The sequence below is a fragment of the Apteryx mantelli genome, chromosome 1 (assembly GCF_036417845.1).
Source record: "Apteryx mantelli isolate bAptMan1 chromosome 1, bAptMan1.hap1, whole genome shotgun sequence".
NCBI lineage: Eukaryota > Metazoa > Chordata > Aves > Apterygiformes > Apterygidae > Apteryx > Apteryx mantelli.
In genome coordinates, this window is record NC_089978.1 from 343,559 (window position 1) to 367,765 (window position 24,207).

General features: G+C 72.2%; 2 protein-coding genes across 4 annotated transcripts; one reads left to right on the forward strand and one right to left on the reverse strand.

Annotated features, from left to right (window-relative positions):
* Positions 1 to 690: 690 nt before the first annotated feature.
* Positions 691 to 4,577, reverse strand: CNGA4 (cyclic nucleotide gated channel subunit alpha 4). The gene is made up of 6 exons (XM_067289444.1): positions 4,459 to 4,577; positions 4,200 to 4,310; positions 3,875 to 3,981; positions 2,086 to 3,081; positions 1,640 to 2,008; positions 691 to 716 (listed from the first exon to the last, which is right to left on the reverse strand). Exons 1-6 carry the CDS (start codon positions 4,575 to 4,577, stop codon positions 691 to 693), a joined length of 1,728 nt encoding a protein of 575 aa, XP_067145545.1.
* A 1,276-nt stretch (positions 4,578 to 5,853) lies between these two features.
* FHIP1B (FHF complex subunit HOOK interacting protein 1B) lies at positions 5,854 to 23,357 on the forward strand. Of its 3 annotated transcripts, XM_067302392.1 has the most exons (13): positions 5,854 to 5,893; positions 6,728 to 6,792; positions 16,423 to 16,737; positions 16,850 to 17,452; positions 18,301 to 18,459; positions 18,558 to 18,644; positions 18,875 to 19,042; positions 19,132 to 19,211; positions 19,670 to 19,839; positions 20,051 to 21,121; positions 21,330 to 21,508; positions 21,992 to 22,154; positions 22,372 to 23,357. In XM_067302392.1, the coding sequence occupies exons 3-13, from the start codon at positions 16,600 to 16,602 to the stop codon at positions 22,665 to 22,667; spliced, it is 3,114 nt and encodes a 1,037-aa protein (XP_067158493.1). In that variant the 5' UTR covers positions 5,854 to 5,893; positions 6,728 to 6,792; positions 16,423 to 16,599; the 3' UTR covers positions 22,668 to 23,357. The 3 variants fall into 3 exon arrangements, with proteins under 3 accessions (XP_067158493.1, XP_067158560.1, XP_067158414.1); XM_067302459.1 differs by lacking the exons at positions 5,854 to 5,893; positions 6,728 to 6,792 and adding an exon at positions 13,695 to 13,723; XM_067302313.1 differs by lacking the exons at positions 5,854 to 5,893; positions 6,728 to 6,792 and having other exon boundaries at positions 16,517 to 16,737; positions 18,349 to 18,459.
* The last annotated feature ends 850 nt before the right edge of the window (positions 23,358 to 24,207 follow it).

A 24,207-nucleotide genomic window follows, 5' to 3' on the forward strand; every position in this document is an offset into this window, starting at 1 on the left:
CTGCCCCTATCCCTGCTTCATCCCTGCCCCTGTCCCTGCCTCATTCCTGCCCCGCTTCCTAGCTTGCCCCTACTCCTGCCCCTGCCCTTGCCCTGCCTTTCCCCTGTCCTGCCCCTATCCCTGACCGCACCCCATCCCTGCTCCTGTCCCTGCCCCTGACCATTTCCTTGTTCCTATCACTGCCCCGTCCCTATCCCTATGCCTGCTCCCGCCCTGTCCCTACCCTCCTCATCTCCTTGCTCCTATTGCTGCCCCTGCTCTGTCCCTATCCCTATCCCTGCCCCTGCCCCATCCCTGTCCCTGCCCCTATCCCTGCCCCATCCCTATTCCTCCCCCTGTCCCTGCCCCTATCCCTGTCCCTGTCTCTGCCCCTGCCCCTGCCTTGTCCCTATCCCTATCCCTATCCCTGCCCCTGCCCCTGCCCCATCCCTGCCCCTATCCCTGCCCCATCCCTATTCCTGCCCCTGCCCCATCCCTGTCCCTATCCCTGCCCCATCTCTGTCCCTGCCCTATCCCTATCCCTATCCCTATCCTTAGCCTTATTCCTGTCCCTGCCCCTGCAGCTGTTGTCGCTCTCAGGTACCAACTGTCCTTATTGTCCCTGAGCAACTTCTGTCACTGTTACCCAGCAACTGTTGTTCCTGCTACCTACCAGCTGTTGTCACTGTTACCTAGCAACTATTGTCAATGTTACACAGCAACGCGGTCACTGTTACCTAGCAATTGTTGTCATTGTTACTTAGCAACTGTTGTCATTGTTACCTAGCAACTGTTGTCAATGTTACATAGCAACTATGGTCACCGGTACCTCGCACCTCCGATGCGGGGCTGCGGCCGGTTCACCCTCAGCGCCGGGGGGCTGCTCCCCTCGTCCCCGCGCCCCCGGCATTGCCCCGGCCCCCGGCATTGCCCCGACCCCCGGCAGCGCCCCGGCCCCTGGCAGCACCCCGAATCCCGGCAGCACCCCGGCCCCCGGCAGCCCCCCGGCCCCTGGCATTGCCCCGGCCCCCGGCAGCACCCCGGCTCCCGGCAGCACCCTGCGCCCCAGTGGGACCTGGTGCCCCGGCAGGACCCCGTCCCCCAGCAGGAGCCTGTCCCCGGGCATCGCCCTGTGCCCCCGTGGGACCCTGTCCCCTGGCATCGCCCTGTCCCCCGGCAGCATCTCGTCCCCCAGCAGGACCCTGCGGTGTGTCAGGATCCTGCGTCCTGGCGGGACTCGGCGCCCCGGCGGGACCCTGTGCCCCCGCAGCCCCCGAGGGATTCCGTCCCCCGGCATCACCCTGTCCCCCGGCAGGACCCCGTGGCGTGGCTGGGCCCTGCGCCCTGGCGGGAACCGGCAGCCTGGTGGGACCCGGCAGCCTGGTGGGACCCTGCACCCCGAGGAGACCCTGTCCCCTGGCAGGACTCTGCGTCGTGGCAGGGCCCTGCACCCCGGCAGGACCCTGTGCCCTGGTGGGACCCTGCACCCCGAGGAGACCCCGTCCCCTGGCAGGACTCTGCGTCACGGCAGGGCCCTGAGCCCCAGCAGGACCCTGTGCCCTGGTGGGACCCTGCACCCCGAGGAGACCCCATCCCCTGGCAGGACCCCGCGTCGTGGCAGGGACCTGTGCCCTGGCAGCACCCGGCTCCCCGGCAGCACCCGGCTCCCCGGCAGCGCTCCGCAGCTGGAGCTGGCACTCCAGGCGCTCGATGCGCAGCGCCAGCTTGAAGGCGCTGGACTCCAGCTGGGCCAGCAGCCGGGCCACCCGGGTCTGCAGCCCCTCCAGCGCCTCCTCCAGCGCCTGCGCCCGGCGCTCGGCCTCCTCCGCCGCCGCCTCCGCTGCCGCCTCGGCGTTCACGTCCAGCTTGTCCATCCGCAGCAGGATCTCGCGGCCCTTGGCCTCCATCATGGCCCGGGCGGTGGGGAACTCGGTCAGCACCTCCGTCAGGTCCTCCTTGGAGAGGCAGAAGAGGTCCGAGTAGCCGATGCTCTTGATGTTGGCCGTGCGCCGGTTTCCGGACTTGTTCCCTGGGGACGGGGAGGCTGCGGTGGGGCCGGGGCCGCGGGCCGCGGGGGTGCCGCGGGCGCCGGTGCCGCGGGCTCACCTGTGATGTTGATGAGGCTGATCTCCCCGAAGTAGAGCCCCTCGCCCAGGGTGACGAGCTGCGTGACGCCGTCGTCGGCCACCACGGCCAGCTGCCCCTCGCGGATGAAGTACATCTCGCGGCCGACGTCGCCCTTGCGGCACACGAACTCGCCGGGGCTGAAGACCTGGGGCCGCAGCTTGAGCACCAGCTCCTCCAGCACGCCGCGCTCGCAGCTCTGGAAGAGGGCCACCTTGCTCAGGGCCGGCATGTGCACGCTGGCGGCCACCTCGGCCCGCAGCCGCGCCGGCAGGTGCCGCAGCACCCCCCGCTCCTCCGTCAGCTTCTTGTGGGCGCGCAGGTGCTGGTGCCAGCGGGTCACGCGCTGTGTCAGCCGCCGGCTGACGCCGTGCGTCTGCAGGTAGTGCTTCACCGGGTCGTGGTCGGGGTAGAAGGCGGCGTCGGCCGCGTTCATGTTGGAGATGACGGAGCTCATGCTGCCCATGATGGTGGCGAAGCCCAGCACGGCCAGGAGGAAGCCGGCGATCATGAAGAGGAACTCCTCCTCGCGCTGCGGCTCCGGCGTGTCGCCCACCGTGGTGAGGATGAGCGTGGAGAAGTAGAAGCTGTAGAGGTACTGGCGCAGCGGGCGGTCGAAGCCGGGGCGGCTGGCGTTGGGGTAGACCCAGGCGTCGGCGCCCAGCCCCAGGTGGGTGGAGAGGGCGAAGTAGAGGCAGGCGTTCCAGTGGATGGTGACGAAGACGTAGAGCATCAGCTTGGCGATGCGGAAGGCGTTGGGGTAGCCCGTGCGCGTCTCCCGCCGGTCGAAGGCCTCGAAGAGCCGCGGCGCCCGCAGGCAGCGGTTGGCCCGCACCACCGGCACCCCCAGGCCCAGGCGGAGGTAGAGCAGGTCGGTGGGCAGCACCGAGGCCACGTCCCAGATGAAGGACGAGGAGCCCAGGTAGCGCTGCCGGATCTGGGCACGGTCCTGCACCAGGATGCCCTCCTGCAGGAAGCCTGGGGGCGGCGGGGGAGGCCGTGCCGTGCAATGCCATGGGGAACCCTGGCTGCAGGGGTTGGACATCCCCGGCCACCCTGGGAGTGGGGAGGGTCCCGGGTCTGGGTGCCCGGGGGGGGATGAGGGACGTGGCATCGCTGCCGGGGGCTCCTTGCCGGGATGTGCACGACCACGGAGGTCCCCAGCGAGAGGGATGGGTCCCCGAGCGGGCGGCGATGGGCTCTGGGGGGGGGCCTGGGGCTTCCCCCTGCCGGCAGGAGGCTGGCGGAGGACGCGGTGCCCGGCGTGGGGTGCAGAGGGGCCCCGGGACCCGCGTCTCGTGGGATGCCGCTTTGGTGGCCCATGGTGCCGAGGGGCTCCGCGTGCTGGGGAGTCGGGAGCACCCAAATGCCGACCTAACCCCTGCCTGCCCCACGGCTGGTTGGGGTGACAGCCCTGCCTGCCGGGGTTATGTTATGTGTGCGTTAACTGCGTGTGCACGTGCTTTCATCCATTTATGCACGTAGAGACGTGTGTGCGTGGGTAAGCGTGCACGTCCGCATAGGGACAGGGACGTGCATACGTGCGCGTGCGTACGCATGCGTGGAGGTGCACGGCAGGCACGAGTGTGCACACGCATCTATGCACGCGTGCGCGTACTGACACGTCTGTACATGCAGCCACGCGTGCGCTTGTGCATGCAACACCCGCAGCAGGCTGTGCATGTGGGGCAGGGCGAGGGTGCGGGCCCCACGGGTGCTGCGGGGCCGGGGGGCTCCGGGGCGAGCGCGCACGCGCGTGCCGGGCACTGACCGGTGTGGAAGCGGACGACGATGTCCAGCAGGTAGAACGCGTCGCAGACGTAGTCCAGGCTCAGCCACACCAGCGCGTGCTGCTCCTGCAGGTCGGTGAAGCAGGACCTGGCCGTGCAGGCGGCGTCACCGGGGCTGCCGGGCCCTCGGCCGCCGCAGCATCCCAGCGTCCCGGCATGCCGGTGTCAGCTGGCTGCCGGGACTCCGGGACCCCACGGCGCCGGCGGAGAGGCTCTGCCTGCCCCCGCGCCGCCCCGTGGGGCCGGTTCCCCGTGGGGCACCGGGGCTGCCGGCACCGGCACCCGCCGCGTGCCCGTCGCGGGCACCTGCAGATGAGGATGATCCAGTTGTACATGATGGGCAGGACCATGCCGCTGATCCACCAGTAGTACCAGTCTCCGGAGGGGTCGAGGATGCAGCTACGGGGGGCGCCGGCGCTACGGGGGCAGGCAGAGGGGCTGCAGGGCGGGCACCGCAGCGTCCCGCGTCCCGCGCCGTGCCCCCGTGCCGCCCCACGCCGGGGGGGATCCCCAGCTCGCGCCCCCCCCGCCCCTGGCCCCACGGCAGCGACGGGGCCCCACTCACCCGCAGGCGCGTGGGGCGCGGGCGCCGGCCTCGGCCGTGGCGTCAGGCCCCGTGGCGGTGCCGGGCTGGAGCTGGGGCTGGGCCCGGCGGCGGGACAGCGCCCGGCGGAGGCCCTGCATCCTGCAGTGCGGGCTCGGCACCGAGCACGGTCCGGCTCCAGCCGCGGCAGCGCGCCTCTGCCGGTGCGGGGCGGATCCTGGCAACGGCGGGCCCCGGGGACGGCGGCTCACCTGCGCCCGCCGCGCGCCGAGGGCGGCGCCGGTCTCTGGAGGCAGCTGCCGGCTCCGGGATGCCCTGCCTGGGCGCGGGCTGTGCCGGGCAGGAAGGGTGGTGTGAGGGAGCAGGGAGCAGTGCCGGAACCCCCGAGGCCGGAGCTCGGGCACGGCCGGGTGGAGCTGGAGGTGCTGGTGCGGGTGCTGGGGCCATGCGGGGCCATGCAGACCCCGCGCCAGCACCGGCATCGTGGGCCGCAGGGCCAGCGGTGCCAGAGCTGTGCAGCGGTGCCGGGGCCAGGCAGCGGGTGCCCCCAGCACTGCCCAGTGCCCGGTGCGGGGCAGGGGCCGTGCTCAGCGCCCAGCACCCAGTACCTGGTGCCCGATACCTGGTGCCAAGGCCCGGCGCAGGGGCAATGCCCGGTTCTAGGTACCCGACACCTGGTGCTCAGTGCAGGGGTGGTGCCAGGGCAGCACCCGTGCCTGGTGCCAGTGCACAGTGCTCAGTGCCGGTGCCCAGTGCAGGGCACTGCCCGCTGCCCGAGCAGTTCCCGGTGCTGGTGCCGGGGTGATGCTGGGTGGCTGGTGCACGGGCTGTGGCTGGTGCAGGGGCAGTTCCCACTGCCCAGCGCAGGGCTGTGCCTGGGACCCCATGCAGGGTTGTGCCCGCTGCAGGGCAGTTCCTGCTGCCCGATGCAGGGGCCGTGTCCAGTGCCCGAGCAGTGCCCAGGGCCCTGTGCAGGGATAGTGCCCGGTGCAGGGCTGTGCCCGGTGCCCAGGGCCCTGTGCAGGGATAGTGCCCAGTGCAGGGCTGTGCCCGCGCGCAGCGCCCGATGCCCGCCCGCCGCAGCCCCCCCCCCAACCCTTTCCCCACCTGGCCCCGCCCTCTGGCCCCGCCCCCGCGCGGCGCAGCCAATGCGCCCTCTCCTCACGGCAACGGTGGCTGGGTGGCCCCGCCCCGTCAGCGCGGCCCCGCCCCCGGGCGCAGGCACGGGCGCGGGGGCGTGGCCGGCGGGCCGGGGGCGTGGTCTTCGCGCAGCGGAGGGGCGCGAGAGCGGGGGCGTGGCCGGCGGGCCGGGGGCGTGGCCCGGGCGGTCGGGGCGGGGCCGGCGGGCCGGGGGCGGGGCCCGGGCGGTCGGGGCGTGGCCGGCGCGGCGGCGGCGGCGGCGGGCGGCGGCGGGAAGATGGCGGCGGGCGCGCGGGGCCCGCGCGGGAGGCGGCCGGTGAGCGGCGGCGGCGGCGGCGCTGCGCGGGGACGGGGCCGCGGCCTGCGGCGCGGAGCCGCGGCGGGGGGAGCCCGGCCTGGGTGCCGCGAGCAGGGCCCGGCCGGTGCCCCGGTGCAAGGTGCCCGGGGACGCGGTGCCCGGGCCCGCGGGGGCCCCAGGCCGGGCGCGGCGCTCGCGCGGGGTTGTCCGGGGCCGCGGCGCCGGGGGCCTCCTCTGCGGGGTCCGCGCCCGGTGCGGGCCGCCGGGGGGACCCGCCGGGCCCCCGCAGCCGGGGCAGGGGCCGAGCCGGGCCGCGGCGGCGGCGGCGGCTCCCGCGCCCGGTGCCCTTGTGCCGCCTGCGCCGGGCCCGCGGCCGCCTCGGCGCCGCGCCGCCTCCTCCTGGGCCGCGGCGTGCGGGGCGGCTGTGCCGGGCCGTGCTGCAGGCCCGGGGGTGACCCGGGTGGGGGTCCCCGGGTGGGGGGTGTCCCCGGTGCGGGCCCTGGGTGCAGGCCTGCGGGTGTCACGGGTTGGATGTCCCCGGCGCGGGGCCCCGCGGGTGTCCTGGCTCGGGTGCCCCCCGGGTGCGGGGCTGGGGGTGACCCGGGTGGGTGTCCCGAGTGGGGGCCCGGGGGTGTCGTGTCGCCCTGTGGGTCCCGGCACCCCGTGCCTCAGTGCCCTGAGCGAGCCCCCCCCCCCCCGGCGGGTTCTCCGCTCCCTGCGTCCCCCCCCCGGGAGCGGGGCTGCCCCGTGCTCCTCCTGGGAGCGCTTCCCTGCGCGGAGCCCTGGGGCGCCGGCCCGCTGCTCCCCCGGTTTGGCTCGGCTCTGCGGTGACGCCTCGCTCCTCTCCCCCAGCTGCGGTGCTGACGGGACGGGACAGGACAGGACAGGACGGGACCCCCCCACCACCCGGATCCCAGGTAGGAGGCTCTCGGAGCAGGGGGTGTGCGGGGCGCTCTGCGCTGGGCTTTCGGGAGGCGTGGGGGGGGGGGAAGGCCTGCCGTGCACGGGGTGAGGTTGGGGGACGGGTCTGGGGGCCGGCTGGCGGCCGAAGAGAGGTGTCCCCACGGCGCCGCTTCCCTGCCGGCGCGCCTGGGGCAGGACACGTGCCCTCGGGAGCACCCTGCCCTCGGTGACCTCCCGCGTGCCGCACCGCGCCGTGAGAGCCGGGCGCTGCCGGGCTGGGCCGTGCGCTCGTCTCCTGCTGCGCCCGGTGCCGCAGGCGTTGCAGCCAGGGCTGGCCAGCTCCCACTGTGGCCGGCGGTCGCCCCACGCGGGCGGGAGCTGTGCCCAGCCGGGACGGGGTGCCGGTCCCTCGCGTCGTCCTACTTGAGGCGATCCCGGACAGCCGGCAGCCCCGGACTGGCCCGTGGGGCGCCATGTGTGCTGGGCGCTCGCTGGGCCGGGGCAGCGGCCAGCCTGCCTGCCAGGCCGGCACCAAGGGCGCATTGTCCGTCCCGCCGCTGCGGATGTGAAGAGCCTTCTGTCCACCCGACATCTGAAGAGACTCCCTGGGCGAAGCTGTGCACAGCTGGGCTGCAGCACCCTCGCCATCCCGCCACCGCGGATGTGAAGGGCCTTCTGTCCGGCCGACATCTGAAGAGACTCTCCAGGAGAAGCTGTTTGCGGCCAGGCTGCAGCATCCTCGCTGTCCCGCCGCTGCGGATGTGAAGAGCCTTCTGTTTGGCCAACATCTGAAGAGACTCTCCAGGAGAAGCTGCCACGTCCCGCCACTGCATCCGTTGTCCATCCCGCCGCTACGGGTGTGCAGAGCCTTCTGCACCCCCGCAGGGTCCCCGTGCTGGACGTGGGCAAGCCTCGGGGATTTGATTCAGTTGGAGCCCTCGTCATCGGCCAGGTGCCGTGACGCTGGTGTGGCCTTTCCCCGCCTGATGCGCTTTGCTACTGCTTGGCCCTCGGCGGTGCTGGGCGCAGGTCTGGCCCCTCGGCACGCCGGCTGCCGGCGCCTGCGGGAGCGCTGCCGGCTCTGCTGGGGCCGGGAGCCTGGAGGCGTGAGGGGGCCCGGCCCCGGAGCGCCCGTGCTGGGACGCAAGGCCCCAGGGGGGTGTAGCGACCCAGTTAGGGGTGTGCTTGCAGTGCAGGAGTCGTGCTGGCCGAGCTGGGAACTGGCGCCGGCTCGTGCCCCTCTACCGTGGCTTCATGCAGGTGCGGCCCCGCGGGCCGGGCCGCTGGCGGATGCTCGGCTGTGGGAACTGGAGGTCGCTGTGGGGTGTCGGAGCCTGCGGCCACGCGCCTGTGGCTGCTCCCTGGGGCAGAGCCGGACGAGCCCGGTGCCAGCTGGAGGCCGGCGGGGTCCAGGCCCCCATGTGCAGGGTCCAGGCCCTCAGGGGCACCGCTCCCTCCGTGACTTGTCCGCGGCACCAGCACGGAGGGAGGACGGAGCGCCTCCCCGGAGCTGCTTTCCCCACGGCTGCTGGGACCCTTTCGGGTGCCGCCGCCGGCTCTGGGGGCAGAGGCAGCGCCCGGGGTGAGGCCACCGCGGGCTGCGGGCCTGGGCTGACCTGGGGGCCGGTGTGTCTGGGAACTCCCTCGTCCCCCCGGTGTCTGGACTTTGTCCCTGTGTGCCGGAGCGTGTGCTTCCCCTGAGGTCGGGGAGGGATTCGCGAGCAGCGCTGGGCCGGCTTCGCCCCGTGCAAGGGCGCAGTGCTGGCCGGCCGCGCAGGCTGTTCCCGGCTGTCGTCTCCCGGCCCTCTGTTCCACGTGGTTCCTGGGTGCCTGCCAGGGCTGGCACGTGCCAGAGCCGGCGTGTGCCAGTGCAAACACGGCTGCGAGCCCGGAGCCGGGTCTCGAGCGCCGGCTCTGCCCTGTGCAACTGGGCTGGCTCTGCCTCCTGCACCGCTGCTCCGGCGTGTGCAGGGTCCCGGTGGACCTGCTCCGACCACGGGTGCAGGACGGCGTCGGTCGGTGCAGGCCGGTCCCCTTGCCTTGCGCGTGGCTGTCACAGCCCCGGGAGCGGGGTCACGGGCGGGAGGCAGGGCGCAGCGGTCCGAGGGCTTTTGCGCCGTGCACCTCGTGCCGCCGAGCCGGAGGCCTTTGCAGATAAGGGGACCGAGGCTGGCAGGCCACGTCCCGAGCATCCCTGTCCTTGTTTCCCCTGGGTGTCCGGCCTCCCGTCGGCTCTTGCTGTCCTGGGCTGCGGTTGCTGCGCGTGGCTGGAGCTGGGCGCGGAGCTGCTGTGACCGCACGGACCCTTGCTGACCCAGCGAAGGGGCTGCCGCCGTCGCGCCTGTTGTGCAACTCGGACCGTTCCTCCGCGCGAGACGCTGCCGGCTCCGCTTTGCCTGTCCCGTGTGCTGGTGAACGCTTCCACCCCGCTCCCGCTCTCGGCAGTGCCAGGAAAGGCGTTTCCAGCCCTGGGGAGGCTGCGGCGTCGGCTGGGCATCTGCAGGGCTCTCCCGAGCCCCAAGGCGGGGGATGCTGCAGAGGGCCAGGCTTGGCCACGGGGCCGGGAGGGAAGCTGTGGCGACCCCGAGCCGGGCTCCGGCTGCTGGGATCGCCCTCCGTTATCCGTGGAGGGCTGTGACCCTTGCATGGGGAGCCGCCTGGGCTGCGGCGGCGCTCTGGGCAATGAGCTGCCCCCACAGACCTTGATGTGTTTTATTTCTGCTCCGAATTTCTTGCATTTCAACTCTGGCCTGTGGTTTGTGTTTTGCTTTTGTCTGCTGGGCTGAGGAGCCCTTACTGTTAAATTTCTGTTTTCCAAGAGAAACTTTCCCTGGGATGAGGCCGCCCTATAATTTTTTCTTCAATGCGCAGACTGAGCTGCTCAAGTCCCTCATGAAAAGCAGGTTTTCCAGCCCTTTGATCTCCGCTGGGGCTGCTCCGAGCCCTCGCTCGCCTGGCGTCCGCTTTGCTGGAGCGGGAGCGCCAGCCTGGACACCGGTGCATCGGAGCAAGGCAAGAGGGGGGCCTCCGTGCTGCACCCTCCTCGGGCATCGCCGCCCCGCTCGGGGGCTCCGGCGGGACCCTGCGCCGGCTGCAGCGCCTCTGTGGCGCCGGTGCCCGTCCCTGGGCTGGGTTTCTCCTCTGCCGTCCGCACGCTTTGCTGGCCGCGGAGGTGTCGCGGGGGGCTGGCGACGAGAAGGACGAGGCCTCCGACACCCTCCCCGGCTGGCGCTCCTGCCGACTGTCCCGCCTGGCGTCTCCCTTGGCACGTGTCGGTCCCTGTCGTGTGCCCCAAGCAGGTTTCACCGCGTTTAATTTCTTAATCAAAACGCCACGTGATGCCAAGTCAAAAGTCTTCCAGGAAGCGGCGTCTTATGTCCGCCCTGTTGTCTTTCTCCACCAAACCTGCAGTCTCATCAGAGAGCGTTTTAGCCCAAAAAGATCTATTTTCCGTAACCTCAGGTTGGAGGCTTCGCACTGTCCTCCTTCCGTCGGCGTCCTGCAGCAGACGTCGCTAGCGGGTCCGGGACTGGTGCCGCGCCGCGGCGCGTGCCACCCGGATCGTCCCTCCAGCCCGACTCCTCTGGCCCTTCCTTAAAGCCCTGTTTTTCCTGCGACGCAGCATGGGCAGGCTAGTGCTTTCTTGACGCGCTCTTTAAAACGCTGGCACAAGATGTCTGGATATGTTGATTTTTAGCAAGGTCTAACTATAGTAACTGCAGTAAAGCTTCACCCATGTCGGAATGGGAAGCTTATCATTGTATGATATAAATACATCTGGCTGGTTCCTAAAATACATGCAGGGAATACATCTGCCTCCTTCTGCATTATTGCTGACGACGTTATATTCAGCTAGCCCTGGACTTGTTCTTTTCGTTCGTAACGTATTTGAAAAGTCCTCAAGACTGCTGCCTGAGAATTATCCTCCCAATTTCCGTATCGGCTTTCTACCAATCCTGCTGCTCCTAGGTCTGCTGCTGTTGACTTCCTCTTTTCCCTTTTTCTTTTGTGGTTCGGGCTCGCTTTAATAGCTGCTTTCGTTTCCCCTTTAGGCCACCTCCTGCGCTGTGGCGAGCTCTTCCTGGCCTCGGCGCCCTCCTCGGTTGTGAGACGGTCCCAGGCGTCTCCCCAGGCAGTGCCCCGAGCTCTCGGGGTGGTCCTTCTCCTGGCTGATGTGACTCGCGCGAGCTTTGCGCCGGTGCTCGCAAAGCTGCGGGTTTGCACACGCTGCCCACGTTGCGCAGAGCAGCCGGATGGCCGTGACTTGCGTGCAGGGCGTCAGGCTGCCCGCGGCGGGGGCGCGTGCCCTCGTGAGCAGAGCTTGGAGGCCGGAGCTGTGCCGCTGTCCCGGGCCTGTCCGGGATGTGGAGCTGCGCGGAGTGGCGGGGCTGGATGCTTGTGGATGAGGCCCGGCCGGCATCCGCCTCGTCCCCTGCGGGTGCAGAGGGCCGTGCTGCCCAGCGGTGCTCCCGGAGCTGCCGGCCCGGGGAGGGGTCCCCGCTCGCAGCGCCGCCGGCACGCTCGGCATGCGCGCCCTGCCCCGGCCCCACTCCGGAGCCGGCTGCCCGGCAGCTCCTGCAGCCTGGCAGCCGGCAGGGGTTATTTCTGGCGGGGCCGGGCCGCTGGGAACGCAGCAGCTGTGACTCACGGTGCTGGGGCTGCTCGCGCGGACTTTCCGAGCTGTCAAGCTTTCCGTGCGCCGCTTGGAGCCGGTTCGTGCAGGGCAGGGAAGCGCTGCTGCCGCCTGGGGCTGGCGGCTGGCCCAGGCATGCGAGGCCGATGCGGGGCTGCGGCTCTGCCCCGGTGCCGGGGCTGGCGGGCGCGCGAGGCCGATGGGGGGCCGTGGCTGGCACCACGCTCGGTGCTGGGCCGAGCAGCTCCGGGTCCCGAGCGCTGGCAGCGGGTGCGGGGCGAGGAGGGGGCTCTATAAATAGCCCCGGCGGCTCCCTCGCAGTCACGTCGCGCCATCTGCACGGCGCGGGCGGGAGCACGTGGGGCGCCGCGTGCCCCCGGCCGCTGCAGGGGAGCTTGGGACGCGGGCGCGGGGGGTGCCGGCGAGGTGCCGGGGGGGCGAGGGCTGCCGTGGCCCCCAACCCCGTGCCCGTCCCTTCCGTGCCGCGCGCTGCGGTTCCGGACTGTCGCGCTCGGGAACGGGCGCTTCTCCCCCGAGGAGGCGCTCCGAGGAGTCTCCGCCTGCTTGCGGGACTTGTCCTGAGCCGGGGGCAGCGGCGGCCACGCGCTTCCCAGACGTGACGAGGCGCCTGGGAGAGCAGCGCCCTTCCCGCGAGGGAGCTGCAGCCGCGAGGCACGGCGCCTGCCGCCGGCACTGCCCGGCCCTCGCTGCCCTGCGCTCTGCCCCTGCCTGCTGCCGGCACCTCGCTCTCGCTCTGGGCCCAGCTCCTTCGGTGCGGAGGAATCACGAGGCTGGATTTCCCCGCCTTTCCCTAAAGGCTGAGGCTTCATCACCCGGCCGTCCCGGCCCTTTTGGGGGGGGCTGACGTGAAAGACGACGTTCTGCGCTCTAGCGGTCTCGGCGTTATCTGACGTATCGTCCGGTGCCCAGCCTGTTGTGGGGGGGTTGAAGATCTGCCAGCGCAGCGCTGCCGGTGGCCCCCGCACCCTCGACGCGTTGCCCCTGGGGCCTTTGCCTGTGCTGTCCTGTCCCCACTTTTGCCCCGGGTCTCGTTCCTGCGCGCTGCCTTGGTTGGGGCCGCGACGCTCACGACTTGGCCTCGTGCTGCGCTTCCCCTCGGCCCCTTGCATCAGGCGAGCTCGTGTTTGCGACACTTGATTTCCCTTTGAGGAACTGCTCGCTGCTTTAACCGCTTTCTCCTGCTGTGCTCGAGCCCTCGGGATCCTACCTGCGAGTTGCCCTCCAGCTCCTCGCTGCAGCCCGCCGCTGGCCCGGCTTGCTGCGCGGTTCGCTTCCTTCTGGGACGGCGAGCTGTTTCCAGGTCGCTCCCCCCTGAGCTGTCTTCCACCTTGTCCTCACCCGGTTCCTCCCTCGGGTCCGGCTCCAGCGCGGAGGAGCCTCCCCTGGCGCGGTCTGCCCACGTTCCCTGCCCAGACTCCAGCTGGTGCGTTACAGGAGCTCGCCGGGCAGCCTGCCCTTTCCCGGTGGCCGCCCGGGTCATCAGCTCCTCCACCTGCCCCCGAATCCTGTCGCAGGGAGGAGGGCTGCGCCTGCCTGAAGGCCTCCTTCTCCTGCGCGTGCTGAGCAGCGGTCTCGCTCCGCTGTGCCGGCGCCTGGCTGCTTCTGCAGGACCTGGTTGCGCAGCTCTGCGGAGCCAGGCCGGGCCTTGAGCCTCGCCGTTCGCCCGCTCCGTGCTTGCGGCTGCGTCGCGTTGCCCAGCTCCGTCTCGCCCGTTCCCGGAGACCTTGGGGAGCCGCTCCTCCGCCTTCGCCCTCCTCCGGGCTGAAACGCCCTCGTCCTGGCAGGGGCTGCCCTCGCGCTGTTCGGAGCACGGCCCTTGCCCGCGGCGGGGTGGGGAGCAGCGTCCGCCCTGCTTTGCCCGCTGCGAGGCGCCTCGGCTGCTGGGCGCCCGCTTGCTCCCTTCTCCGTGGTCGGTGTCTCGCTCGGCACCGGGATGCTGAGGAATTGGATCAGCGCCCCAGCCAAGGCCTCTCCCGAGCCGAGCAGGCTGAAGATAAGATTATCCCAGCCTGTTCCGCGCATCCCAAGATAGCGACTGTGGTTCTGATGACAGCCTGCTGTCACGGGCTCGCCGCCACCCCGGCTTCCTTTCTGCAGGGCTGGCGCAGGGAGGATGTGCCGGGGAGAGGTGCCGCGGCGGCGCCGTGGGCGGCGGGAGCGCTGCGCGGGACGGCGTGCGCGGGGGTTTGCCGCCTCGTGGGTCTGGGGTGGGGAGGAGCGCTCCCCCCCCGCCCCGAGCTGCTGGGGAGGACGGGGTGGACGTGCCGACCGAGCTGGGAGAGCAAAGCCGTGTAAGAGCTGTGTAAGGGGCGTGTGGGCATCCCTGCTCCCTGGTAGAAGGGCTGGCAGCGGCCCTGTCCCTGATGCCCCTCCGCTGGGGGAACCCGTGCCGTGCCGCTGCCCGGCTCTGCCCTTCCGGCCAGGGATCCCAGGGCATGGGAGCTGGCGTGGGAGCACACGGCTCTCCGGGCTGGCGCGCGGAGGGGAAGCACGCAGGGCTGCTCCCCGACCGGGGGCTGCCCGTGCCCCCCCCAGCAGCTGCGGCGGTGCCCCCTGCCTGAGCCTTGGCAGGCTCCCCGTGATCCCGGAGCGACATCCCGGGTGGGGAGCGCGGCCCGAGGGAGGCGGGAGGCGCGCCAGGTGGCGGCCCTGCCGAGCGGCGCCGCGTGCCGAGCCGGCTCCCCGGGTTCAAAGTGCGGAGCTGGGTGTGGAGGAAGGGCCCGCGGCCAGGAGCCTCCTCCTGCCCCGGCACACCCGCACTTCGTCTTCCCCGTCCCCACCTCCCGGGCAGCCTCGCTCGCCGTGTGCTCTCCTTGTCCCTCGGGTGCTGGCCGGCTCAGCCGCCGGCCCCAGCCTGCGGTGCCGGCCCTGCTGAGCGGGTTCCTTCCTGGAGGGAGCCGTCCTGCTCGCGGCGCCGGCACCAGCTCCCGAGCCCCGGGCTCCGGCCGGGAGATCCCCGCGCCTCCCGCCACGAGGGCAGCGTCCTGGGCTGCGCCTGGAGCACAGCCCAGCAGAGCTGCCGGCCCCTGCTCAGGGGCTCGGAGAAGCTGCGGCGTCCTGGGCGAGCGCCCAGGACCTGGCACCGCCTGCCGGAGCGCGCGTCTCGGCTCTGGGCGAAGCCGTCGGCTTTTGGCTGCCGCCGCCGGCTCTTGTGCAAGACCTGGGAGCTGCCGCCCGAGGTCCCTGCTCACGTAGGTATGATGGCGGGCTCGCTCCGCCCTGTCCCGCTGCCGCGCTCCTCCCTGCGCGGAGCCGGCGCCGGATGCATCTGCGTGGGCCTGGAGCAGGGCGCGAGGTCCGTCGAGGCTGCGCGGGGAGCTGCGCTCGGGCGCGAGGGGCTGCGGGGACGGGGGCGGCAGCGCGGTCTCTTCCCCGCGCTCTCCCTGCCTGCCTGGCCCGCCCGTGCTCTCGCCCACTCGCTGGGGCCAGGACCGCCCTCGCGCCCGCGCCGCGGAGCCCTGCCGCACCGCGGCACCGTCTTTCTGGGAGCTCGGACCTCGGCGCGGGGTCGGCGCCTGCCCCGCCAGCCCCAGCGTGGCAGCGGACGTGCGTCGTCCCGCGGCTTCTCCCAGCCTCCGAGGACTTGTCCCGGGGCTCGCTCCTCCCCTGGTGACCTGGCCGCAGCTGAGCTCGTGGCGTTCGGCAACGTGGCCGCTGACCCGTCCTTGTGACGGGCTGCTCCCGACGGCCTGTTTCCTAACCGCCCGGTGCTGCTGACAGCCCTGCCTGGGAGCTTGTCCCCGCGTGACCTGCCGCGACGCTTCCCTGGGTCCCCCGTCCCGGCCGGCGGTGGCGGCGCTTGCGTGTCGCACCAGTGAGCTGGACGCCCGCCCGGGGGAAGGTAGCGGGGAGGCTGGAGAAGAACGGCCTGGCCCGAGGCGTCTCACGGCGCCGGTTCCTGCGTTGCGGGCTTGCGGGCCGCGGCTTTTGGGGAGGCAGGTGTGCGGGGACGCCGGCCCGGGGCCCCGTGCCAAGGGGGCCTGAGGTGGCCCCCGCGCCAGGAACGTCTGCCTCTCGCCCTCCTCCCTGGTAGTCACGTCCCGGGCTGGTAACGCGTATGCTCACGGCCACGGGGGAGCTCCGCGCCCGGGACAGCGGGGCTCGCGACGGGCTGCCTCCGGCTCTGCCCGTGTGTCTGGGCTCGGACAAGCCGCGGCTTGTTCCCTTCGGCAGGGAGCACCGGCTCGTCAGAGAGCACCGGCTCCTCCTTGGCTGGGAGCCTTCCCCCTTCCCTGTGCCGGCCGCAGCCGCGCTCGCAGCCAGGCGTTGGCGGGGCCGCGGCCCTGCCGGCATTTCCAAGACAAACACTGGCGTGCAGGCGGCCTTGCTGCCTGCCTGCGTTCCCCTCCGAGCGCTGGGGGGGTCCGGCCCCCTCTCGCGGGCTGGGGCTCGGCTCCCGCTCCCCTCTCGCTCCTGGAGCTGCCCGCTCCGGCCGGGTGGCCGGCGCCCGAGGGCAGGGAGCGCCGGCAGCAGTGTGGCGCTCGCGGGACGAGGGGTGTCCTCTCTGGGCAGGGCTGCAGGTTCCCAGCTCCCTCCTGCGGGAGGGAGGATTCGCCAGCCAAAGGCGATGCGGGCGGATAGGCGACCGTGGGACGGGTGCTGCTCCCAGCTCCCGGGGGCCGAGCGGGGCCCAACGAGGCCTCGCTGGCAGAGCGGAGGTGGGCGATGCTCCAGGGGCTCCTGCAGCGCCAGGACCGGCGCTGGGGTGTTCACCGGCTGCGTCGCACCAGGGCCCCGGGGCAGGAGCCGTGCCGGGGGAGCGGAGGCCGTGCAGCGGGGCCGGGGACAGGATGGACGCGTTGGCGCGGAGGGGGAGCCAGAACGATGCTGCGCGTCCCCAGGGCGTTGCTGGCGTGAGGCACGGGCTGTGCCGGCTGCGCTGCCCTCGCTCTGGCATCCCGTTCCCCGGGGTGCTGGGCACGCTGCGGCGGAGGGGCCCGGCAGCGCCTGCGTCCCCCTGGGCTCTGAGCTCCGCGCTCTCTCCCCGCAGCCCAGGCCGGGGTGGCAGCAGCATGGAGTGTGGGGCCCTGCGGACCGGCCGCCCCGCCGTGCCCCTGCGGCTCCGCCAGGCAGCAGTCGGATCGGGATCCGTCGGCGGGGCGCCCCGCCGCTGCCCGTGACCCGTCCCCTCGGCTCCCCCGCCTGCCTCTGGGCCTCCGCCCTCCCCATGGAAAGGATGAGCTGGCTCAGCAAGCTGAACCCCCGGGCGGCAGGGCACAGGGCCACCCGCAGCGTCAGCCTGCAGAGCCCCGTCACGGCCGACCCCGAGACCTGCCTCATGGTCTTCAAGAACCACTGGTCCCAGGTGAGCCCCGGGCGGTCGCGGGGCTGGCGAGAAGGGATGAGGCCCCGAGCGGGGCTGCTCTCCGCCGCCGCCGCCTTCCCCGCCTCGTGGCACTCGGCGCCGCTCTCCCCAGGTCCTGCGGATCCTGGAGAAGCGAGGCTCCAAGCCGGCCCCCGACGACCTCAGCGCCGTGCGCAACAACACCTACCAGATGCTGAACCTGCTGGCGGAGGACCGGCCGCGGGGCGAGTCGGCCATGGGGCCCATCCTGGAGTTCGTGGTGTCGGAGAACCTGCTGGAGCGCCTGCTGTGCTGGCACCTGCAGGGAGACCTCACGGAGGAGCGCAAAGTGGAGCAGCTCAAGCTCTACGAGATGCTCATCAGCCAGGCCCGCCAGCCCCTGCTGCAGCACAAGCCCGTGCTCACGCCCCTGCTGCGGCTGCTGAGCCTGTGCGCGGAGCCCACCTCGTCCCTGCTGGAGAACAGCCTCGTCCTGCTGCTCAACCAGCTCTGCGTCTCCGTGGCCAAGGAGCCGTCCATCCTGGAGCTTTTCTTCCACAGCCACACGGACCAGGGCCCCGCCAACCTCATCATATTCTCCCTCCTTATCCCCTTCATCCACCACGAGGGTGTCCTCGGGCAGCAGGCCAGGGACGCGCTGCTGCTCATCATGGCCATGTCCGCCAGCAATCACGCCGTGGCCAAGTCCATCACTGACAACTCGTACTTCTGCCCGGTAAGGCTCGGGGCGGCGCGGGGCTGCGCGGGGTGGCAGGGCTGGGCTGACCCGACCCGATGCGTCGCTCCCTGGAGTGGTCCCTGGGCCTCTGCTGCACATGCAGGGTTGAGCTTGTTCGGTCAGGAGCCGCGGGCGGCCTTGGACAGAAGATCCTGCCCTTGTGGCTGGGGAGCTCCGTGCCCTTGGAGCAGGGAGGTCCCGGAGATGCTGCGCTTGGCGGCAGGTTGGGGACAGCAGGGAACGTAGAGCCTAGTTTCTAAGCAAAGCTCCCCTGCTTTGTACTGGGGTGGAGGGGGCTGTTCCCTGGGCTCAGCTTTCCCCATGGGATTTTGAGGAGGCTGGTTGGATCCGAGGCTCCAGGGGATGCTGCTGGTGTCAGCACGGGGCCCCGCGCGGCACGGCGCGTGCTGATGGGGGACCTGGGGGAGCGCAGCAGCGGCCAGCACCGGCTTTGCTTCCTGCTGCCCTGGCTGCCCATCCTGCCCCTGCCGCTCTCCATCCTGCCCTGCTGCAGCAAAACATAGCTCCGGCCCTGCCACAAACCGGATGCGGATGAATCCGCATGGGCCATGGCGCTGGGCCGCAGTGGGGGATGGCTGTGCCTGGAGGCGACCTTGGGGCTTGCAGGGGGCCCGAGGGGCACGGTCCCCGTGCAGAGCTGCCCCGTGCTACCGGCTCCTGGTGGGCAGGGAAAGCAGGTCCGGGAGACGCTCTCCTGCCCTAGGGATGGTGGCACAGCTGGCCGTGGGGCTCCGGGGAGTCCGTGCTCCCGCTGCCGGGGCCCCGCGTCCTGGCCCTGTCCGGGTGCGGGTCCGCGCGGCGTTGCTCAGTGCCTGTGTCCCCAGGTCCTGGCCACGGGCCTGAGCGCCCTGTACTCCTCTCTGCCCCGCAAGATCGAGGTGAGGGGGGACGACTGGCACTTCCTGCGCCGCGAGGACTGGATCGGCGTCTCCTCGCTCGTCCTCTTCATGAACTCGCTGGAGTTCTGCAACGCCGTCATCCAGGTCAGGCTGCGGCGGCTCCCGCTCCGTTGCCCCCCGTTGGGCTGGGGGGCCGCGGTCCAGCCTGGCCTGGCCCTGCTCTGATGTTCTGTGCCCTGCAGGTCGCCCACCCCCTTGTCCAGAAGCAGCTGGTGGACTACGTCCATAACGGCTTCCTCGTGCCCGTCATGGGGCCGGCGCTGCACAAGGTAGGGACCTCTGAGGCGCAGGGCAGGGAGGTGCCCCGGGCTGCCTGCATCGCGTGGTGGCCCCTCTCCTCACCGACGCCTCGGTGCCCGCTCCTGTGTGCTCGGGAGGAGGTTTCCTGCTCGTGTTTGCCCGCGTGGGGCGGGTGGAGGGGCCCTGCAGGGCGCCCCTGCACATGCACGGGGTGCCCCGCGCGGTCCCAGCCCCGCGCTGAGCCTGCCGTTGCCTGTAGACCTCCATCGAGGAGATGATCGCCAGCACGGCCTACCTGGACCTGTTCCTGCGCAGCGTCAGCGAGATGGCCCTGCTCAAAACCTTCCTGCGCTTTGTCCTGCTGCATCGGCACGACAACAGCACCATCCTCGACACCCTCGTGGGCCGCATCAACAGCAACTCGCGGGTGAGAGGCGCCGGGCCTGCTGCCGGCCAGCCGCCCCCCTGCCCGTCTGCCGGGGCCCTGCCCGTCCCTCACCGCCTTTCTCTCCGCAGCTCTGCATGGTGTCTCTGAGCCTCTTCCGGACCCTGCTCAGCCTCAACTGCGAGGACGTCATGCTGCAGCTGGTGCTCAGGTAACCCGCCCTGCAGCGCGTGCCGGGCTCGGCCCGAGCCTGCAGCCAGGCGCGAGGGCTGACCCGTGCCCCGGGGAGGCTCCCTCGGGACGTGGCCCAGCCCCGTCACCCGCAGCCTTGCAGCGAGCCCTGGGTGCCGGGTCCTGCGCCCCAGGAGCCGCGAGGGCTGTGCGGTGCCGTGTGCTGGCACGGGACCCTGCGGCCCCGCTGTGCCCGGCTGAGCCCTGCACCCCGGGGCTCCCCAAGTTTAGCGCGGGCTGTCCTGCGGCTGCAGAGCTGCGGTGTGGGGAGGACCCCAGGGCGGCGTCCCCTCCGGGACAGGCCTGCAGGAGGAGGTACCGGGGCGGGGGTCTGGTTGTGCCCCCCCTGCCCCAGCTGCGTCCCGTTCCCATGCACGTGGTGCTCCCTCGCGTTGGGCACGTGCAGCCCCACATGTGCAGCCCTGCGGTTCCCCGCAGGTACCTGCTGCCTTGCAGCCACGTCATGCTCAGCCAGAAGCGGGCTGTCAGGGACCTGGACATCTACGGCAAGACGGCCGCCAAGTTCCTGTCCCTCATCCCGCGATGCTGCCGCCCCGAGAGCCTGCCCCCGCCGGACCGCGAGGAGGAGCACGCGGCCTGGTCCAAGGGTACGGCGCCGGTCCCCGCCGCTGCGCGCGGCCCAGCAGCAGCCTCGCTGCTGCCTGGGGCTGCGGGGGCTCGCTGGGCCGCGTGGCTGGGCTCCTGTGGGGCACCCCCGTGCTGGGACCCGCCGGCCCTGGCCAGCGCCGCAGAGCGCCGCTTGCCGCCCTCCCCGGCGCTGCTCCGCTCTAATCGCTCCTTCCCTCCCGTCGCCCGCAGGCCACGGCAGCCCCAACGTGGACACGTCCTCCGTGGTGACGGTGCCGAAGCCCTCCACCCCGTCCCGCCTCTCCTTCTTCATGCGCCAGCAGAGCTTTGGCCCCGAGGCGGCCAGCCCCGCGCCGCGCTCGCCCGGCACGCCGTCCGGCAGCCCCTGCCACCGGGCAGCCAGGTGGGAGGAGGTGTCGGAGCTGGACAGGAACTACCTGGAATACCTGCGGGACGCGCGGCTCAGCATCGACCGCTGCGTCTGGGCCTGCCGCGTCTGGTCGGCCCCGTACGACGGCGAGGAGCCCAGCGCGGGCAGCCTGGCCCCGGCACCCGACGGCGCCCTCCCGCTCAGCCCCGACTACTTCAGGGCCCCGCGGCCGCCGGGGCCCCCCACCCCGCGGACTAAAAAGCGGGGCCTGCCGGAGGAGGGGGCTGCGGAGGGGCTGGCGGCGGCCCCCGGCAGCGGCGAGCCCCGCGCGGGCATGCCCAGCCCTGACGCCCAGGACTCGGGGACCTTGGTGAACGGGGCCCACGGGCTGGCGGAGCCGAACCGGCCCGAGGGCGACGTCGCCGTGAAGAAGGTGCGCAGGAGCCCCCAGGGCGAGGGCGAGGGGCCCCCCGAGCTGGAGCACCGGGTGCCGCTGGCGCAGAACGGGGCCGCGGCCCCTCCGGAGCCCGCTCCCGCCCCGGCCCACCGGCCGCAGCCCCCGGGCTGGGAGCCGCTGCAGTCGGTGGATTCGCTGATAGAGGAGCTGCTGGCCAAGGTGCCGGCCGAGCCCAACGGCGCCAGCGTCAGCATCGAGACCTTCACGGAGGAGCTGCGGGAGATCGAGGCTGAGATGAAGAACGGGAGCGGGGCGGCCCCCAGCCCGGAGGAGCAGCCCCGCGCGCCCGACGCCCCCCTGTCCCGAGAGGAGGAGGAGGTCTACGAGAGCTTCGCCTCCCTTCCCGACAGCGAGGCTCCGGCTGGCTCCGGGGAGGCTTCGTCGCGGGCGCTGCCCCGGGCGCTGGACCCGCTGTCCCAGATCGTCGTCAGCCCCCTGCGGACGCTGGGGCAGCCGCCCAGCCAGCCCTTCACAGGTGAGAGCCGCCGGCACCGCCGCGCCGCGGGGGGGCTGCCGGGACCTGGGCAGGGCTGTCTGCAGCCTGCTGCGGGGCTGGAGGGGCTGTGCCTCGAGGACGGAGCCGGCACGGTGCGTGCTGCGGGGCAGGGGGGGGGGCGAGAGGCTCCTGGGAGGGGTGGGTGGCCGTGTCCCTACGGGCGCCTGCACCCTGTCCCCCCGCACAGGCCCCTTCGTGACCGTGCTGTTCAGCAAGCTGGAGAACATGCTGCACAACTCGCTCTACGTGAACTTCCTGCTGACGGGGCTGGTGGCCCAGCTGGCCTGCTACCCGCAGCCCCTGCTTCGCTCCTTCCTGCTCAACACCAACATGGTCTTCCAGCCCAGCGTCAAGTCCCTGCTCCAGGTAGCGCCCGGGGCGGCGGGAGGCACCGGCGTGGGGGTGTTTGGGGCTTGCAGGTCTCACTGCTGGCAGGGAGCTGGGGCTTCCCAAGCTCTTGCCGTCCCATCCTGCCTGGAGGTGGGTACGTGACGGACGCTCCTGTCCCTTGCACTGCTGCCCCCTTCCCCATCCCACTCTGGGTTCGGGGTGGCTGGGCCTTTTCCCCTTCCCGTCTCCCTGCGGGGCGCTGCCCCATGGCTCGCGCCTGAGCCCAATGTTGGCTGCTTTGGGTCCGGGCTGGGCGGCTCCGAGGCCGGGACGGGATTGCTGGAGTCCTGCTGGGCCGTCGGGCCGGGGACATCTGGCCGGCTGCCTGGCCTGGGGCACGGGGGAGCTGGAGCAGCTCTCTGCATGGTGCCGCCCCACTGCATGTGGGGCATCGCTCCCCTGGGTCCCCGTGCCTGCTCTGCCCGGGGGCTGCCGTGACGCTGCTCCCGCCTCCCGCAGGTCCTCGGCTCCGTGAAGAACAAGATCGAAAGCTTTGCCGCCAGCCAGGAGGACTTTCCTGCTCTGCTCTTCAAAGCCAAGAAGTACTTGATCGCCCGGGGGAAGCTGGACTGGTCGGACACGCAGAGCGCGGTGCCCTCCCTGCGCCGCTCGGAGACGCTGGGTAGGGCTGGGGAGTCCTGCGCGGCCGGCGGGGGCTGGGCCCGGGCCGGGGCACCTGCCCCATCGTGTCAGACCACGAGTGGGGCAGGGGCTGCACGGAGGGCTGGGGGGCGATGCAGAGAGCTGGGGAGCTGCACGGAGGAGGGCTGGGGGCTGCGCGTTGTGGCGTGCGGAGGCTGGGGCCGGCCTGCCCCCGGGTAACCGCTCCGTCCCCGCAGTGAAGAGCCGGAAGCCGTCCATCGGGGAGCTGATCCTGCGGCACACCAACAGCCCGACGCGGGCGCGCCAGGCGGCTCAGCTCGCCTTCCAGCACATGCGGGAAGGGCAGGTGATGCACGCGCTCGCCGGAGCCTCCCTCTTCCGCAGCTCGGCCGAGAAGCAGAACGAGGCGCTGCGCGTCAAGAACGCCGTCTACTGCGCTGTCATCTTCAGCGAGTTCCTGAAGGAGCTGGCGGCCATCGCACAGGCCCACGCGGTCACTTCGCCCTTCCTGACGGAGCCCCCCGAGGAGTGACCCCCCTCCGGCAGTCGCCTTTTTAATTGCGCCCAGGACACGGACCTTTTTAATTTATTGGGGATGAATGTTTTGCTGAGAACTTGTTGCAATATGTATAAAGGAGACTGTCCGCTGCCTGTCCCCGCGTGCGCTCGGAGCCCAGCCCGGCGGTGCCCCGGGGCCGGGTGCGGAGCAGCCCTTTTCCCGGGGGCCCTGTCCTGGCCGCCCGGCCCGCGCTGCGTGCTGCCGCCGCTGGGGCAGCCCGGCGGAGGGGCGAGTGCCGGTCGCCACGCCGGGGACTGCAGGGCAGGACCCTGTGCAGCCCCGCGCGCGGCCCTGGGGCGTCTCGGGGCTGGGCCCTGCCCGGGGCGCGTCGGGGCGGCCGCGGCACTGGGACAGGCTGGCTCTGCCCCCCCGGCGCCCCGCTGCCCCCCTGGCCTGGCCCGGGGGCTCAGCGGGTCCCCGGCGCTGCGCGGCGTCCCGTCCCCTGTCCCGCGCCGGGCTCCCTGGCGTCACCCACCCGCCTCCTCTCTATGCAACACCCAGCGGCTCCCCTGCCTGGCCCCTGCCACGGGGGCAGCCCCTGCCGGGGGGGCGCGTGGGGCAGGCGGGGGCCGGGGCGGCAGGGCCCGGGGGCCGGGGCGGTGCATGCGGAGGGCGGCGTGTGTCTGTGCTGTGTAAAAGCCCTTCTGTAATAAAGGCTCTGGTCGAGGGCACGGCCTGGCGCGCGGCGTGGGGACGCCTGGGGACGCGGATGTGCCGGCGCTCGCTCCGGCTGTGTTGGGGCGCTCCGGCCTCGCTGTCGGAGTCGCTGCGGAGGCTCCGGCGCGGTGGCAGCGGCGTGGAGCGCCTGCCGGGGTTGCCGGCTGAACGGCCGCTTCCCTGGGGGCAGGGGCCGGTGGGGGCCTGGCCCCCTGTCTCCTGCCCCCTTCCCTGCCAGCCCTCCCCAACCCTCCCTGGGACCCCCAAGCAGGGCCCCCCCCCCGACGGGGGGGGCAGGGGTGCAGAGCAGGTGGGGGCGAAGCACTGGGGCAGGAGACAGTGGTGGAGAGTTGGGGTGGGGATGTGGTGTGGGGCAGGTGCTGTGGGGTGCAGGAGGGACTGAGGAGTGCGGTGCAGGTGCCATGGGGCACATGGGCGGTGGTGGGGGGGGCCGGCAGATGGGGGGGCACGGGGCAGGGTCAGTGGGGAGCAGGGGGCAGTGGAGCACCGGTCCCCCGGTGCGAGCTTGGCCCCCTTTGCCCTGCCCCATGGCGTGGCACAGCCAGCGCCCCACGGAGGGCAGTGCTGCACCCGGGCCGTGTCACCTGTCCCCAGGCTCGGCTGCGCACACCGTTCCACATGGCGCACCCCACGGCGCGCCCCATCCTGCCCCACAGCACACCCCATGGTGTGCCCCACGGCACACCCCACGCCGTGCCCCACACCGCCCCCCCATGGCGCACAGGGAGGAGGCTGTGGCAGCTCGTGGCATTTATTTGTGTTGTACAAACCCCCGCGGCACCGCGCGCGGGGCACCACCGGGGCGCCCCAGTGGGCCTGGCCCCACGGTGGAACT

Bases quoted from the DNA above. Each gene is read 5' to 3' on its own strand.
- CNGA4 (XM_067289444.1), bottom strand. From the start codon at position 4,577: ATGCAGGGCCTCCGCCGGGCGCTGTCCCGCCGCCGGGCCCAGCCCCAG. The intron at 4,311-4,458 runs GTGAGTGGGGCC...CTGCCCCCGTAG, and splicing joins CGCGCCCCACGCGCCTGCGG to CGCCGGCGCCCCCCGTAGCT. The intron at 3,982-4,199 runs GTGCCCGCGACG...CTGCACGGCCAG, and splicing joins TGGATCATCCTCATCTGCAG to GTCCTGCTTCACCGACCTGC.
- FHIP1B (XM_067302392.1), top strand. From the start codon at position 16,600: ATGGAAAGGATGAGCTGGCTCAGCAAGCTGAACCCCCGGGCGGCAGGG. The intron at 16,738-16,849 runs GTGAGCCCCGGG...CGCTCTCCCCAG, and splicing joins TCAAGAACCACTGGTCCCAG to GTCCTGCGGATCCTGGAGAA. The intron at 21,122-21,329 runs GTGAGAGCCGCC...CCCCCCGCACAG, and splicing joins GCCCAGCCAGCCCTTCACAG to GCCCCTTCGTGACCGTGCTG.